At 42.9% G+C, this 18,870-nt stretch overlaps 1 protein-coding gene across 1 annotated transcript in view; it reads right to left on the bottom strand.

Annotated features, from left to right (window-relative positions):
• Window positions 1–17,904, bottom strand: part of ZSWIM6 (zinc finger SWIM-type containing 6) — a 163,929-nt gene extending 146,025 nt beyond the window's left edge. The window contains exon 1 of the mRNA XM_050946872.1: window positions 17,394–17,904. Coding sequence (XP_050802829.1) covers window positions 17,394–17,904 — 511 coding nt within the window. The remainder of the gene's footprint in view (window positions 1–17,393) is intronic.
• Window positions 17,905–18,870: the final 966 nt, after the last annotated feature.

Below are 18,870 nucleotides of genomic sequence, written 5' to 3'. Positions count from 1 at the left end.
AAGAGGGAGAACAAGTCAACCAGCTTCTGTTCCAAGTCACCATTATCATCAGGTCTTTTAATATCCACAAGGACATTGACTGTACTGGTTGCTTCCTGAAAAGACTGCATATTGAGATGATCCAGAGTCTGTCATCCCTCAAGGTTACTGCTAGCACAGCCATAGTAATTGTGAGAGTTCAAGGGTAATGCAAGCGTTAGAGACTTCTACTGGAAGTTGCCATTATCAGTTGTGAACCTAAGGCATTTCTGATGAGCAGAGGAACTTGATGTGCATTGGTGTGTCTGAGATTAATGGACACGCTCTGCTTTACAAAGCAAAGGAACTCCAATTTTTGATCCTCCACAAATTGATTCATTCACTCCAGTTTCAAAATGGGCAATAGTGTATTGTATCTTTTGGGGACTTGAAAGAACACTGAATGGCCCTGAGGAACTGGGAAGTGGCATAATTATCTATAATAGAGAGTGCAAGCTCTGAGGACAGAGGTGGCAGAGGACACTAGGAAGTGTTAGGAATTTTGGGCTTGGCTCTCCATTCCATCCAAGCTCTGCTCAGAAAGCAAAAGAGAGAGGGCCCACAGGGAGCCTGCTATGGCTTCTCTATTCAGAGCCAGCTGGCCCTACCACAAAAGCTAGGGCTCACATGGGCACTGTTAACTTATATCAGTGGAGGATCAGAAGTAGCAGACATCCACTGCCATGCTCTCCACCCTAACTATCTCATCCCTGGCCCATCCACAGAAGGCAGATACAGCCATTCCTTACCCTGACACCAGGGATGGGGAGGTGGTCAATGCAGGAAGCAACTGAGATGCCTCTGCCACCAAATTCCTAAGCACAAAGGGATTTCCCCACTGCCTTCTCAAGGCACTTTAAGTCAGTCACTCTAAGGCTATGTCTACACTGCTGTGGTAAGTCTATCTACGCTACGCAACTCCAGCTACATGAATCATGTAGCTCGAGTCAACGTACCTTAGGTCAACTTACCGCAGGGTCTACACCATGGGGGGGGAGGAAGGAAAGGGGGTTGATGGGAAAAAACTGTCGACTTACCTTACTCTTTTTGTTGAGGGTAGAGTACAAGGATCAACTGGAGAGTGATCTGCTGTCTATTTGGCAGGTCTTCACTAGACCCGCTAAAATCGACTGCTGGTGGATCGATCTCAGCATCGATCCTAGCTGTAGAGTAGACATAGCCTCAGAATCTGACCCTTTGGGTCTACATCACCTTATCACCTTCTTCTAAAGTACTCCAGTTCTGAAGAGGGAGCTGCAGAGACTAACAGGTTCTTTCGGTCCCAAGAGCTGTGAAGAGACTTCTGGAAATGTCAGAGGAAGAACCCTCGAGTGATTAGTGCCCATTTGAGCCTCATTTTGGGCCCCCTAAACCTGTATTTAGGGACCCAAGTTTGAAAAGGAGGCTCACAAAAGAAATTGTTGAAAATACAGGTTTAATAACACAGCAATATCTTCTCTGTCAAAAGTTACAGTCAGGCACAACACAGGTCATAGACAGAATCAGTTATTCATTTGAACGTATTCATGGCTAAAATATTTTTAAATGGAATACACTTATTTTGAGATGCCTGTTTCATTGTCATTAGGATGAAAAGTTCACCTAATGCAGCAGTTCTCAAACTTTTGTACTGGTGACCCCTTTCACATAGCAAGCCTCTGTGTGCGGACCCTCCCCCCATTTAAATTAAAAACACTACTTTACATATTTAACACCATTATAAATGCTGGAGGCAAAGTGGGGTTTGGGGTGGAGGCTGACAGCTCGTGACCCCCCCCATGTAATAACCTTGTGACCCCCTGAAGGGTCCCGACCCCTAGTTTGAGAACCCCTGACCTAGTGATAGATGGCAGGGAGCAAGTTTGCTAGAACGGACTGTTGAGGCTTAACAGATCTGAGTTCAAAAGAGAAAGGTTCTGACCATGTTTTGTGACCGCATCAGCATATTTCTTTCAACTACTGAGCTTGTTCTCTGAAGAACATGCCCTCTCCCCAGAAAAAGGGGGAAGCAGAGAGAAACTAGAGGCCATATGAATAATTAGAACAGTTTCAACTTCTCTCAATGCAAAGACTTATAGCACACTGAGGCTGCCTAATAATTTATAACCTAACATTACAAGTCTCAACAGGAAAAACCATCAGGCTGATATTTTAGCTTATGATATCATATTTATGGGCTACAAAGACCTTAAGTATTGGTCCCAGTCCTTGATCAGTACACCACCTGTGTGCCACTACAACAGGCTCAGAACTGCTGACATGTACAGCTGGAGCTAGTGGAAGCCCACAACTACATTCATGAGAGCACCTCATGGGACTCAATTGAGGCAACAACCCTGAGTATTAGTAACAGTTATGAAGACCACATAATAGAGCTCTAAAACTGCCTCTCCGCTGCCCTGTATTAGATCTACTGGAAGTGCAAACTGTCCAACAGCTCTCATGGTGCTATCTGCTCACGGAAGAGGGAAAACCCCTGACCAAACCAGTTCTGTGCATAACATCTGTAGGTGCACAAGCATTGGCAAAGTGGGAGGGGGGAAGGGACATGCACCCAAAGCCACCTCTCAATGCATGTATGAGAAGCAACAACAATATGCTCATATTGACTCCACACATAGAGGGAGAGGTGGACATCCTGAAATTGGCTCCACATGAAACAGTAAGGGCGACTGGAGAGGGGAGAGAACACTCCCACTAGCTTCATGCACGGAAAGGTCAGGAGATCTACCCCAGACCATTACCACGCCAAAGGCCTCAGGGAGAAGGAAACAGTGTTGGTGAGCTGATTTCATATTTGATGAAAGCTGCCAGGGGCAAGAGGAAGCTATTGCCTGGATTCTTTATTCTCCTGCAGACTTCTGATTCTGCTCCTTTTCACTCCCTAACTCTGGGAATATGTCTCCGTATATTATCAAATAAAAGCTTGTAGGGTGTGGGAGTTAAAAAAGGAACTCAGAAGTAGTTCATTTTAATGATTCAAACTGTCTGCTAAAGTTAAAGGTAATAGCAACCATGTGTCCAAGGTTACTTTAAGTTTTGCCAAGAGTGAGGTCTTTACTGTCAAAGACATTGTGTATGGATGTTTTATCCCATCTGCTATCAAACACTCTTTACAAGATCCTCAATGCTAAGTCCCGTAAAGTGGATGGTATGTTATGGTTTATTTTGTAATCGCTTATTAAGCTGAATTCCTATATCACATTGAAAGAAAAAACAAATACCTACAGGCACTAAAATGTCTGGGTTTGTGCTAGAACAGAATATTTACACACAAATTGTTTCTAATCCTACTAAAGTTATGCCTTGTATCTGCACATTACATAGGCTAAGAGCCAAATTGTTGAAGTTTCTCCTCTTTTCCTCCCTTTCTCCTATTTTACTGCTTCCACAGCTCTACCTTCTCCTATTTCCCTTCCCCTTCTTTCCTCCAACTCCTTTTGCCTGCCCAAATCCAAAACCACCTTCATTTCCTCTTCTCCTCCTTCTCTCCAATGAGTCAGAGCCCCTGTCTACACTAAAGGCAAAAGTCGATCTAAACTATGCAATTTGAGTAGCATGAATAGTGCAACTCAAATCGATGTAGCTTAGATCTCCTTACCGCTGTGTCCATAGGAGATGCTCTCCCATCAACTCCCCTTACTCTTTTCGATCAGGTGGAGTACAGGAGTCAACAGGAGAGCGATCGGCGGTCGATTTTGCAGGTCTTCACTAGACCCACTAAATCGACCGCCAATGCGTTGATTGTCGCAGTGCCAATCCTCCGGTAAGTGTAGACAAGCCCTCAATATTGGTCATGCCTCAGTCCCCGCTGGTCCCCCTCCAACCTCAGACCTGATCCCACCCTGAAGTCTTTTCTCCTTCTTTGACCCCTCTGAAATGCCAGTTCATTCCCTATTAAAATAAAAATAACCACCAACCTGTCATTCATGATTTCTTCCGTCCCTCTCTACCTGGCTCTCACAGGGCGCTGAATTTCCCTCCTCTGTCTCTGCAACCACCCTCTTGTTCAGCAGCCTCCTCCAATCCCTTAGCCCTACTGCAAAGTCATCCTCCTAACATTATGTTGGAGATACCAGGCTTCTCTAATGATCCTTCCGCTGTTAATCCTCCTTCCACATTTTTTATTCCTTTTGGGGAGGGGGAACCCCACAGTATTCCATCCACCACTTCTCTTCATCTCCCTGATCACATCACATACACAGAGCATCCATGGTCCTCTCCTGCTTCAACTCCTAGCTCTCTGTTTCATCATAAACCCCATCATCATCCTTAGTTTCTTCAATTTCGACACCAGTGTCCCATCCGATCCCCTAGCGTCCTGCTTCTTTGCCTGACAGTGCTGGTGCTAGCTCATTGGGAGCCCTAAACAGGAATATTTTTGCCCTACTCCACACCACATACTCATAATAGAGCTGCTTGAAACCCTAAGCAATTGCTTAGTCTGCATATGCCTAGTTCATACATCCCCCTTCTGACCACCTCATCTCCAACATTACTCACATCCCTGCCACCTATTTGTTTCATAGCTTTCAGTCCTTTAGTATTCAGATTCTCTTCCTGTGTGCCTCTCCCCTATCTCCATCCATACTTAATCCCAGTATGTGTGTACACACACACACACACGTTTTCCATGCTCTTATTCTCATGCTGCTGAGCAATTCCTGAAATTCTACTGACTTCCCCACCTCTTCCACAAACTGTTCAATCGCTCTCCTTCCCTTCATCTCCAAACTCAAAACATGCCATCTGCAATCACTGTCTGGAATGCCTTTCTTCCAGTTCTGTTTTTGACCCTCAATCTGGCATCCACTCTGTACACCACTGAAACTACTCTCACTAAAGTCTCCAACAACTTCTTCCTGGCCAGCTTTCAGGGCTGTATTGTATCCTTATCCTCCTGGACCATCTCAATGGCTGTTCGTTGATCACTCCTAGAAATTCTGATCTTCACTGGCTTCAGGTGTTTCTTAAGGCTCTAATCCTTACACTAATCTTCTCCTTGTCTTTAATTGCTCTTCACTACAAGCAGGGCTTTAACTAAAATTTCTATGCTGATGACTCCGCATGTCCATTGCTATTGATGAGTGATCTCCTTTTATCCAACCTAGCATCTCATTTGTGACATCTCTTCATGGATGTCAATCTTAAACTAAGGCCAAAACTGAACTCCTGATACCTTCTCTCTTACTTTATCATTGGACACCCCCTGCCACTCTCTCAAGAACTGGGCCCCATCGGCTAGGTGTTATCTTTGGCTCTGCTCTTTTACTGAAGCCCCATTCAGGCCATTTTTAAGTCTATGCTTTTTCTTACACAACAACTCTAAAATACAGCCTCCTTTTTGTCCACGCAACCTAAATTCTAGTCCAAACTCTAATTTCACATCCTGAATACATCAGTCTCCAGTCTTCTAGCCTTCACTACTGCCACCTTGCTCCCTCCAAGTCTATTCTGACTGCTGCTGGCTAGCCAGTCTCTGTCAGTCTGATCACATCAACCTCCTCTGTGTGTCCCTTGCCCTTCACCTCTGCATCCAGTACAAGCTTTCTGTCTTCACCTTTAAGCCCCATCATAAAGTTCTTCAAAGAAGGGATTTCTTCATGTTTGTGCTGGGCACTGTACAACAGCTCCCTCCACCATAATATCTACTACTACAAATAAACAAGAGTAAGTGGAACAAAGAGGGTGGGAAACAGCATTTTCCATCTGTTTTCTCTTTACAGGTTAAATTCAAAATATTTTAAGCCATTCACCCCGAGCTGCTGAGAAGGAAGATGAACACAGAAGCTGGATGTTTTAGAGACCCATATAGTATAAAATGTCCATTTCACTGCAAAAAGCTCTGTGCCAAACACTAGGACAAAAATGGAGTTGGTGGTTTTGTTTTACAACTTTAACTGAGGAGTCCCTACTGTAACTCCATACTAGTATTGGTTTTGCTTCTGATAAACTGGAGGTATCTTTGGCCATCAAATCACAATGATGTTCAACTAAAATTAGTACGTTACGAAGGCCAGGAAAATAGGCTCACTCAACTCAATTGTGGTTTTACAAATACTGTTTCCTTTCTAAAAAGACATGTTACTTTATGTTTATATGCTAAAAGGGCTTTTATAGGGTTAACTATTGTGCAGTTTGCAGTTTTCTTGGTGTTAAAAAGCCTGTGGTAACAATTAATCTAACCCACTAGCTTCTTTGTGGTCCCTTTTTCATTTGGCCATCAATTGTAGATCAACTCTTCCACTCACTCATGTGGCCGCTCACTTAATCTTCTCCTCACTAATACAGTTCCTTCTGGGATCTTTCAAATTAATAAGCTCCCCCCCTGACCATTCCCTTACCACAGACCCCACACTTTATAGGCAAATAGTTATGAAAGGTCCAATATTTCACTACTTCTCTCCAACTCCCATCCTGCTAATGAACCAACCTTGGTTCACTCCTAAATCCCTCCATTCCTGTCCCCATGCTCATAAAAAAATACTACGGCCAAGATAGGCAGTGAACACTGCAAAGTAACAGTTTTACCTGACAGGTTTCAGTGATCAAAATAGGTTTTTGTATACAGAATTTTTAAATAGCACTAACCAAATTACACCTCTGCTTCCCTTACATGATCAGGCTAACCAAGCCAACTGTTAAATCCTGCTTCCCATTTCCTGTCACTGACCTCCATTTCTGTCAAAGTGGCACATTCAGCTAAAGTACCCTCAACTGAACGCATGAGTTTAATACTAATCAATACAATATCATTGGACATATGATGCCCTGCCATACACAAAAGCTAAATTGTACATTTTGTATTTCCCATATCCCTCTGTATCAACAAGCACAGGAGTGAAAGTGATGCTTCAAGCTTCTATATAACACAGCTACACCAAGTCCAGATACTGATCCAAAACATAATGGATTTGATACTCTATCCCCAAGACACTAATTATAGTCAGTCTGTGAGATTTCAGTTCACAGCCAAATTAATGGAAGAAATGAAACTAATTTTTTGCAACTACAACATAGCCAACTGGCCCACTAGCTACTGGTCAAAACACAATCAGCTTTTATTCTAAAATATTAAGATTCAGATTTTACTTAAGTAGTGCATTATACAATATTTTGTGTATCTCCAAAGTATCCTTAATTCTGAACTTGTCTGAACAGTGGATTCAGCAAAATATGTATTAAGTATGGAGATCAGCTATGTTTAATTTAATTTCTTTCTAGCAATCTATGCCAATTTTGTTAAAAACATTAATTTTTGTTTTAAACTAATCCACCCTCTTTCTCACCCTCCCAGATCAATGCATTATGTCCCTTAGATATGCGAAAGGAGGTAAGTACTATATTTCAATTACTACTTTAAAAGTAATCAATAGCTTACTATAATACTTGTAATAAACCTTCCATGACCATCATCTTTTCTACAAAATTTCCAGGATGAATATTTGTAGACCCATGTAGAATAAAGATTGGTTCTCTAATCAATTGTTATTATGTAATTTCTTCCACCATCATTTCTGTCCAAACTGCAGGTTAATGATAAAATGTGTCTGAAGTCATAAAATTGCACAATAAGCTCAACACACTATTTGCATTTATACTTCATACTAATGTAATATAAGCCAAGTTACTTAGTGCTGAATATGGACTGATGCTATATGAATTGTAGACTGGTCAAACTATCAGGCCTAAATCTTGAGATTAGCTAAATACTAATAAAACCCACAGCTGCTACAAGGATAAGCCATGAGTTGCTTTTATTTGCTGAACATAGCAGCGGCATGAACTATGCCCAGAGTACATGACCAATTATTTATATGTAGGTGAAAAACAGACAACAGTTACTTCAGGATAAATAGGAAATGTTAATTTAACTGTTTCAAACAACATCAGGAACCAAATACCCAAGTTCTAACCTTGACAACCAGAGTTAATATTTAAAAATATGAAAGACACAACCAATACCAATTGCTCTGAATACAAGTTTTAAATAAAAATATCAACGTAGTTAGAACATACATAAACCAATTCATTCTGACCCATAGTGGATTATAATCCCATTATTTTTCAGGTTTTATAAAACAATTTTGCCAGTTATTTAAATGCTTACATGTTCTCTATTTCGTTAGTCAATATAAATTAGACATTGTAGGCATCCGTATATGCAGTATTCAATTCGTGCACTGTATTTATGTAACTACTGGTGCTATCAGTAACCACCAAGCAGTTCAACTTGGCATATGTATGAGTTTCTTGTTTCTTAGAATTCACAAAGCTATTCAAGATTTGATTTTTCCAGTCACCAAAGCGAACATTTGAATGCAATTAACTATTGGCCGCCAACAACAACAAAAAGGAAGCAGACACAATAAAGATATATTAATGCCTATTTCTGTGATATTTCATTCTACATGCCCCCCCAACATGTTTTCATACAATTCCTGAACATATTAGAGGTCTGACACCAATTAACAATGAAAGATGACTTATGTAAATAGGCAGGTTGTTAAATAAAGCAGGACAAGAGGTAAATCACCTGAATTTTTAGCGCATTAATTCAGTAAATGAGCTTCTGATTTATCTGATCAGCTAGCTCTACTAGTATGAATTTAAACTTACTGACAGGTTCTACTGCATCCTTCCAATTAATGTCAGACTCTCTCAGCCATTGCCCATGCACTTCCAATACAAAAATTTCCAGCTGTTTCAAAGACTGTCAAGTGCACTGACTTGCAACAAGAAGTAAAAGGCCTTAGTAAAAAAAAAAATTCAGATCTTTTAAAAGTGTGTGATGGTGCAGATGACTTCACAATTATTTCCTGAAAATATACTTTAAATGCAGTTAAATGTGATTCTCCTCTACCACAGTATGTGCTTGAGACTTGAGGTTCTCAAATTTTCAAAAAAGAGGTATGTTTTTAAGTTAGTGTATAGAAAGCCTACATCAAAGGAGACTAAAGTACATTGAATTGCAAAGTTAAAAGGCGTGCAAAAGGCTTTTCTATCAGTTCTAACAATCACAAAGCAGTTCTTTACACTTTAGTTACTATTAGCAGCTACATTAATCTGATGTGTTCATAAATAAGAGTAAAATTATTTCAAGTTGGCAACTACTATTACAAATCTTTCAGGCACTGGGACTTTATCAATTCAACCAATAAAACCAAAGCCTATATGAGTATGGCTACATAATCTCAAAAAAAGATGTGGTGATGCATCATGAGGACATCACGTAAATCATGTTAATTGGCATATTGCTAGAAGGAGATGCAAGCCTGCATTATGCAGCACCAGCAGACAGCTCCAGTGATCCACCAGGTCAACGATGGTTATGAAGCCATGTCAAGCAATAGATTAATATCCAATATAGAGAGGAAAAACATTTAAATGCGCAGATAGTATTAGACAGCAAACCAAGAGGAAAAACTGAAGGTTCACAGAGAGACTTCCCTGAACAATGAGAGCAGTTATTGCACAGTACTCAAGTATTTGCATGCTGTCAGGCTGACTGCATTCCAGGCTATCAGAATTCACATTTAAACTGTATCCTTTGTTATGCATGGAAGATTTTTTGAGGTTTACAAGTTCTTTACATAGACAGCATATTCATAATCTGAAGACTTGAATTCGTTATTATCTACTGCCAAGTCTTCAGGTAGTCCATCTTTTTCCCCCAAGCATATCTTCTAAAATAAAAAGTTTGAATACCAGCTACTTCGCCAATTCATCATAAATTTTCATCAGTATTTTGAGACACTGTTTTAATGATCAAGAACCATTTTCTAAAATGGATTATCCTCCACACCTGTAGCTAGTTTCACCGCTATATTGGATTATCTGTTTAGAATGGGATTTTTTGGCACCATACAATTTAAAACCTTTATACATATTTCACTTTATCGAGTTATATATGTGGGAAAACAGGCAACAACAAATAAAAAGTCACTGAATTTCTGACTTTTTAATAGCTTCTTAATTTCCGCCTGCCCCAGAAAAAAAGCCACACATTTAGCTTTTAATTGCTCATTTCTGAAAGTCAGACTGCAGAGAAAAAAAAAATGAATCAGCTGCTGACACGACAGTTGGCTATAGTTCAAGAATTGCTACATACCAAAACATCTGATCATATGCAGAGCTGGAATCATTTTGTTAAACAAAATTTGAGAGAGATTTCATTTTAAAAACTTGCCAATTGTTTTCTTAGAATTCTTAGAAAAAACTCAAGCTTGGGGAACATCAATGCAAGTGTCAGGTTCTGCTTATCAAATCTCAGAGTACGAAGTCTGTTTGCAGGGCAATGATTCTTCAAGAAGAGCAGAAGTAGAAAAGAAAAATTATAAGTAAACTTTTGAATGCTAAGCTATAATAAACGTTAAATATTTTCATCAGGTGATTCCAAATAAAATATATTTCTATAAAACTGATTGATGCATTTTTGAATTATGTTTAGTGGAAATACGTTCCACACAAATTGTAATTGAATAAGGTGTTTTTGTTTAAAAGAAAGTATTAGAACTGTGTCTTTAATAGGATGGTGTCACTACTTTTGTGTAAAGACACACATACTACCATTAATATTTCCATTATAAAAAAACAGTAAGCTTTATTTCAGGGCAAAGTTTCTTTTGTCACTTCAAAAAGTGACTTGAAAAATAATTGGTTTCAAATAATTGACCTACCAAAAGAAAAAAAAGATGTAGTTTTCCCACATTTAAATATTCCACTGTTGCAAAGTGTTACACACCAACGCTTTCACAAGAAATAATTCAAGGTTAACAGTACATGTTAAAAAATGTGTACAGACAGAGAGAGAAAACAGCTCCTTTGTTCCCTAATCAAGGACTTATGTTCCAAATCTAACAAGGAAACTGGAATACATTCAGATTTTTCTCCCCTTAAGGCAAGATATAGCTTTAAAAATTGTTTAATTGGTTCGTGGTTTTGTACACAAAAATATTGGTGACTACTATTTAACTTGGGTTAGAACCCAAGTCACCGAAGGTATTCTCAATTTAAATGTTCAGTTACAGGAAATTAGGGCAGTGAGTTAATTAACAATAGTAGATGTTGAGATTAAATAAGTTAAAGCTTTGTAAAAACTGTTAAAACAAATTGACATCACATGTCAAAATATACAAGATAAATATCCTGAAGTCAACAAATCACACCTGTTTTTACTATTTGTTTCCTAGCCCATTTGTAACAAGCCTAATTCAAAAATATAAAATCACTCAATTTTTACTCTTATAGGTCCTCAAGCAGCATTTTTCCTTATTTGCGTATCTATACATTTCGATCATCTATGGAAATATTTTTCCATCCATTTGTATGTGTACAGTGAAATAAATAATTTACTGACATTTACTGATAAAAATCTCATCTTCCAAACTTAATTGTAGTCTTCACTCTAAACAAAAAAACAAAGACAAAGTCAGACACCACGTGTCTGTACCACAGTACTGCATTAAACAAGTTATAGATGACCTCCTTTAATCATACATTCCTAACCAAAATTCCAACATTAGACTTACTGCTAGACCTGCTTGCATCTGTCAGCATGTCAGCAGAGAAACACTTCCAATTTAAAGACAGTAGCAGATTTTAACATGTTCTTCCCTTCCTTTTTTCCCCTGGCCACAAAAAAGTCACTACATACACCAGGACAACGCTAGAACTTCATCAAAAAGAGTTAGTGAAATATAAACATTTTGTTCCATACTAAGGACAGTCTTACTTGAGTCAATTCATTTACAGTTACTTGAGATTTTAGATAAACTAAAGGAACTACAGATTTCAATAAATAGCTAAGTATTATCGCTTTAGCCAACTTTGTTTAAATGAAGAGTCTCATATCTGCAGAGGGGTGCATTTAAATTCATAGCACAAAGTTTGTTTGGCAACTTTATTAAAAATATATTCAATGTGGCCTCTCTCATCAATTAAAAAGGTGTTCAATACCATACAGTTGAAATTCAAACAATTCAAGTTTGAAACAAGAGCAATGACATTTGACTAACTCACTCTATAATTTAATTGGCTCTATATACATGGCGAACAAAAATTTAACAATGGTCTTTTCAATCTAACAGACAAAGGTACAGATCCAATAGGTGGAAGCTGAAGCTAAAAATTTCAGACTGGAAATAAAATACACAGCTTTTTAACAATGAGGGTAAATAGTCCTCGGAACAACTTACCACAGGGTGTTGTGGATTCTCCATCACTGGCAATTTTAAAATCAAGACTAGATTTTTTTTTAAAAAACATATGCTCTAATTCAAATAGGAATAAATTCAGAGAAGTCCTATAGCCGGTGTTATACAGGAGGCTGAACTGGATGGCCACAGTGGTCCCTTCTGGCCTTAGAATCTATTAATTTTAAATTGTGTTTTCAAAAAGTTGTCCAAAAGTAGAAAATAAGCAAAGATTCTGATCCATTAGATCCATAAAAGCATCTGAAAGTTGTTGGCTACAATTATATTTAACCATAATTCTACAGAAAAAAGCGACTCATGTAGTCTCATGAAGCATTCCATTCCAGGTGGAAAAAAAACGTGACTCCTGGTTTTGAGAGTAGTTACTAAATGTGGGCTTAGGTTTGTAGTTTGTTTTTTTTTTTAATTAAGCTTTAGCAATAAAATAAAGGACCACAGAAACATGTGAGTCAGAAGAAAAACATTTTTTCTCAGTATGAGAAAAACAAAAAAGCAGACCTTTTAAACTTAATTTAAGAATCCAAATAAAGAAATATATAGAGAGCCCCAAATGTTATTTTACACTGAAGAAAACCAAACTAAAGTTTCTCTGGAGAGAATTAGTAACATTTCTACAACTGCATTTCACTATGTTTCACTGTCTAAAACCCAACGTTATGCAGTGAAGAGACACACTGCTTGAATTAACCCTCTTCAAACGAAAAATAAGCTGAGTGGCTGGCTTACAATATCAACATTAAATTGATGCTTATCACATTTCTAAGATTTATCACTTAATCCTTCACATGATTTTTTCTTCTTCAGGAAGTTCTTCCCTTCAGCTCATCCTCCTGCCAATCATATCTAGAAGTAATACCTAGGTATTACTTCCGTTATGATGTCAAGCATTGCGGTGGAAATTATTGTAAATGTCTTAAACAGAGACCAGTGTGAGCAAACAATCGTCTATACAGTGCAGACATACAACTGACCTTAGATTAAAACAGATTTACATTTCACCATCCATATTTTCCCCTCACTTTTGGCATGTCTTTCAGATTGGCCAAATGAAAACTTATTTTCTAGGCAGTCAGTCAATTTGCCTTGCAAATTTTAATACACTTTGAAAATGTTGCAATGTTTGGATTGCAAACACTGCTGGGCAAGATCTAGTGATTTAAAATGGTTTAAAGCGAAAATGTTTCATCTCTCTTAGGCTTTTTTTTAAGCAACCCCTTCTCCCCCAAGCTCTTATCGATGGTCACTCAGACCCTCTCCCCCAGTATTGATGCAAGTATGATTTTTAAACTGACAGCTTCCTGCCCCTTTGGAACAAGTTATGCTTATTAATGAAATAAATTACTTTGGAATAAATTAAGTTAGCTTTTAAATGCACTAATAGACACTCAAGATTTCTGCTTGAAAAAAATCCTTATACAGTTTACAAAATATATAATTTATGCAAAGTAGTCCTTTACAATACAGATATGAGACAAGGAGCTGCAAAAATAGAGGTTTTTCATAAAAAGGTACCTAATGAAAAGCAGTTTTAATAGATTGAATGCTTCTAATATTATATCTATCTGTCTTCTATATATATACATATATAGCTTGAAAACAAGTTGCCATAGTAATGTTTCCTTCAGCTTAATGTTTCTACAGTGTATTGACCGAAAATGTAAAATTCAAAAGCAAATATTTTCATTTAACTAGCACTGAAGTAAAATTTACATGGCTTGCTTAGCAAATCTCTAATCTGTTTGTATTAATACTAGTGTTGCAAGTATTACAATAAGATCTGATATACAATGAAATGTTGTCTGTCCAATAATTGTGCTTTGGGAAAGCACAACTGTAAAAATGTACAAAGTTTCTATTACTCATACTGCACAAAAAATATGTTCACAGTTATACCGTCACTAAATCCACACTTATATAAGCTCAGGACTAGGATACATATTCTGCTACATTGCATGAAGCCAACTCCATTCTCCAGTCAATATAATTCATTGCAGTGGAGTTGCTTGTGCTCTTGCATCTTTTTGCCCTGGAAGGCACATTTCAAATACAAAACCCTTACCAGCTGTGACACAATGTTCCCAAATTACACAAGTACTTAGAGGATACTCTGCCATCTAAAAGTTATACTGCTATGCCCTCCAAAACAAAAACTCCACGCCAGTCAGAACAATTGATATTGTGTTTCAAAGCACTGATATTGATACAGTGCTACTTTTGAATGGTTTCCCCAAAAGACTTATATTTTCAATAGTTTGTATAGCATTTGTTTGAACTGTGGTTAAGTGTTCCGGGAGCAGCAGTCAAAAGTTAAATTGTATTTATGTATATTTTCTTTCTTCACATTGACCCTGCCAACATTGCTAAATGCCCCTCCCCTTTTGAGGCTATACAAAAAGTTACTCCCCCCCACCCCCCTTCACAACTACTCACTGAGGGCTCTTCTACTGCTGAAAGCAAGCAAAGCAAAGCCCATGCTGGGTGTCTGTCTCCTAGAGAAGATTGCATCTTTTATTTATCGCCCTTTGGCTTTATTTTCACAGTGAATTCCTGGCTTAAATGTAATCAGCCAAGAAACCCTCCCTATGTGCACTCCTGTCATTCCTCATCGCCTGCAAGCAGAATCAAGCACAGGCAAGAGAAAAAAAATTCCCAGCATTGCCAACCAAACCAAAATGAGACTGAATTCTGGTTTTGCCACAAATGCAGAACCATAGATGTCCCTCAGTCCTCTAGAAAGAAACAAAGCCAAAAGTAAGATGAGACATTTAAAAAAAAAAAACTAACTTTCAATGCTGAACCCCCCCTTTAGGCAGAAGGGAAGGGCACTGAGCCTAGAGAAAAAGCAACAAAGTCTGCCTTTGGAAAATACATGATCATGCAGACATCATATCTGTAGACTGTATTCTAATTCAAATGAACCACAGCTCTCTCCAAGGATGGTAGTGAGGCAAAATTACATGAGAACCAAAATTATGCAACAGATCTTAAAATCTATTGGGCTTTTGGGGCCAGAAAATCTACACCCGCAATCATTTAAAAACAAGGAATAAATACAAGGAAAAACGGATCCATTTTTGTTTTAAGTGCTTTGGAAGAAGAGGGAGAGAAGAGAGAGAGCTGTGAACTATCCTGCTGTTGGTTTCAGTCCATTTTAAAATGTCATCACGTCCATGCTCAAAAACTGATAGCTTGACAGGGAAGAGAAAAGCTCAGGCTTAAACTGCATATTGGGGAAGATTATGCAAGTCTATTTGAGGGAAAATGGAATTGTGCAGCTTTAAGTCATCAGTCCTTCTTTCCCTTTGTCAAATCTTCACTATTTTGCAGGCAGTGAAAAGAAATAAAGAGCCTCTTTTGTTTGGCTTCCCCTTTTCGGAGGCTGGCAGAAAACTGAAAAGGACACAAATAAACATGAAAATGAGAACAAAGTGCCAGATCTTCCTCCTCCTCCACCACAGGGAATTGCCTCACGGCGATTCGAGATGCGCAAATGGCAAATACATTCAGCTAAACACAACAAAACGAGAGCTCCAGCTCCAGCACCAGAGAACCTCACCCTGCACGGAAGTTTTATTAGGGAAATTATAACCCATCTGTCCGTTCTGTCACATGGCAGCGGGGCCTGAATTGCTAGGTCTGTAAAGCCTTCCCCACCACCATCAGAAACCAGGAGGTGGTTCATCCTCTCCCCATCAGAGCAAGCCAGGCAGGAGATGGGAAATCTACAGCCTTCCCTTGTCGTGTCCAAGACCCACAGGAAAATGTGAGCCGGCCATGTAGCTCGTCCAGCACTCTTATTGATAGGACTAACCCCTCCCCCCCAAACACAGAGCTCCTCTTCCTCCTCCCTTCAGAGGGAGGAGGGGACGCACAGCCCCCCCCCCCCCCCCCCCCCCCCCGCCTTTTAAACTAACTAGAAAGGGAGGAGTTAAATACAGAGAGATCTATCTCCTGGAGAGGGTGAAGAGCAGCAGCAGGCGGCGGCAGCAGCTGGGGTGGGGTAGGGGGAGTATTGTTCCCGGAGAAGCAAGAACAGCACTTCCCCCTTTTGCTGTTGTCATGAAGCGAAGAAAGCTACATCCCAAAGCAACTGGCAGTACCCCATGTACCGCCGCCTCCATACACAGAAGCTCCCCCTCCTCCCAGCCATCGCTCAGCTCCCCCCCACCCCCTTCCGTGCTGGCAGCCCGAGCTGGATCCGCTATCTGGCAGCTTTGCTATCCAGCCACCACCCCACCCCCCCCATCCCGCAAAGACAACCGTGGGGTGATTCAAAGGCAGCCTCAGGCTTAGGTTGCAATATCTGCCGCAGCTCGCAACCCGCCCCGTGCCTCGCTGGCGCTGCCCCCTACAAGCGCCTTTGTTCAGCGACCCGAATCTCTCCGCACAAATTCGCTCCTGGGGTTTGTAGGTAACAGATCCCTGCCCCTCCCTCCCCCCACGGGGGCTGCTTCTGCTGATTCATTTCCTCGCCCTCCCCGGTCTGCGGGGCAGAGGCGGCGGGTTTGGCAGCTCCTCTATTGTGGCCCAGGGTATGACGATGACCCGGATTAGTGGGGGTGGGAGGGGACAAAGTGAGGTGGGACCGCACGGCGGGATTACGGGGGGAGTGGGGACTGGCGGGGGAGGAGTGTGAAGAGAGTTAAAGGGACGGGACGGGAAGCGTTTGATTAGCCGGGGGCGGAGAGTAAACAGGCGCTGTGTAGGGGTGGGAGGGAGAGAGAGGGCAGATTTGAAGGGCAGTTGGTAGGCGAACAGAAGCAGCGTGTAACCTGGCCTTGGATGCAGAGGAGAGGCGTGAAGGAGCCACATAATCCGGCTGCGAGGGGGAGGGGACGGGAGAGGAAATGGCAAGGCCTGGATCCCTTGGAAATGAAGGGGGTCGCTGGGGGCACGGAGGGAGCGCAGGGCTGCAGGGCCCGTGCTCCGGGGGGCGGAGGCGGCAGCTGCCTAGGCGAGGTGAGAGGAGAGCAGAGGTGAAGGGCTAGCCGGGGGTCAGGGCGCTGGGCGACGGCAGAGATTACAGGTGGGTGACAGGCGGGCGAGGGGCCCGGAAAGCCCCGCTAGCCGGATTACAGCGGTGCTGGAAAGGGGCCGCAGCCCGGATTAGGGGGGCGCGGGGCTCCAGATGGCCGGCCCGGCTCCCGGTGAGTGACTCACCGACTTGCAGGACGTTATCGACGCAGCTGCCGTCGAGCAGAGCGATGCCCCTACGGAAGGGCAGGCGGTTCTCGTCAGCGGCGGCGTCCGCGGCCCCGCCGGGCGCGCTGCTGGCAGCGGCCCCCCCGGGGGCGGCGGGGTCCTCGGCGCCGGTGTTGAAGGAGGAGTACATGCAGATCTCCCTCTCGCTGCGGGGGAAAGACCAGTACACGATCCTGCGCTGCACCGGCTCCGGGATCCGCTCGAACCGCTCCTCCACCCGCTGGAAGGGCCACTTCTCTGCCACCTTGCGAGCCGCGATGTCCAGCAGGGACTCGGGGCTCTGAGTCTTGCCGAGCGGCAGCAGTCCCAGGGCGGCAGCGGCGGCGGCCGCGGAAGAGGGTCCGGCACAGAGCACCCCGCTGCCGGGTCCGCCACCGCCCGCCCGCTGGCCCGGCCTGCACCCCGAACCGTAGCCAGGTCTGCAGCAGAGGCGCTTAGCTGGGGGAGGGAGCTGACCGCGCTCCGCCATGATCGCGCCGCTTCTAAGCAGACAGCGGAAGTGGCTGTACCCTATAAACGGCACCAGGAAGAGAGCGACCGACAGCCGAATGGCGGCCCCGCCCATCACCGCCATGTATGGGCAGGGGGCGGAGCCTTCTGCCTCGCCCACGGCAGAGGCGGAGCTATGCAAATCAGCGCCTACAAACATAAATAGAACGGGCCCGGCCCGGCTGCGGTGTGCTCGGCTCATTAGCAGTAGGGATGGGGACTGCAGCTGGGCGGGGCCTCCTCTGGAGATCTCATATACTTGTTGGCCTGGGCGCGCCCATCGGGTATGCGCGTGGTGGGAAAAGGGGGTGGGGCAGGCGCCACCGCCTTCTCACACCATCTAGGGAATGGAATGTGGGGGCGGGACTGTCGCGGCCTCAACCCGGTCACCGCCGCTGGGAAAGCCGAGGGGAACTAGAAAGACGGAGAAGGAGCGACACTGAGCGCAGCAGAGAAATACGGTAATGAAAACGGAGCTGAACCCGGGCTTCCCTACATTGACCCCAGCCCGGTTCCCAGCGACGGTAGCAGCCCGTCGGCCTAGCTCGTACTCGGCTGCCCAGTGCAGGGCAGCCAGCTCCGCCCGTCCGCCCGCAGCAGGGCAAGGGCAGCCCCAGCCCGCTCAGGGTAGCTGCTGCCCTGCCCTCGGTGTCGGGGGACCCCCGGGCCGGAAAGCAAACCGGCCACCAGGTCAACCCGGAGCCCCGACCTCCGAAGGCTGGTAAGTGAGGGGGTCGCCTGCGGACCCGCCTGGGCGAGACGCCACATGCAGTATGGGCGGCGGAGGGGCTAGGGCTAGGGGAGCGCTGAGCTAGTGCCGGGACACGCTGGGTCCGCCTGCCGTCTGGCGCGGGTTTGTGCTGCACCAGCAGCGCGTCTCAGTCCCGCAGCCGAGCTCGCGTCGGTGTTGGGGCAGCGAATCCGGCGCCAGCGCGGAGTTGCGGCT

The sequence above is a fragment of the Gopherus flavomarginatus genome, chromosome 3 (assembly GCF_025201925.1).
Source record: "Gopherus flavomarginatus isolate rGopFla2 chromosome 3, rGopFla2.mat.asm, whole genome shotgun sequence".
NCBI lineage: Eukaryota > Metazoa > Chordata > Testudines > Testudinidae > Gopherus > Gopherus flavomarginatus.
The sequence above is the reverse complement of the archived record's forward strand: the minus strand, read 5'-3'. Positions and strand labels throughout refer to the sequence as shown.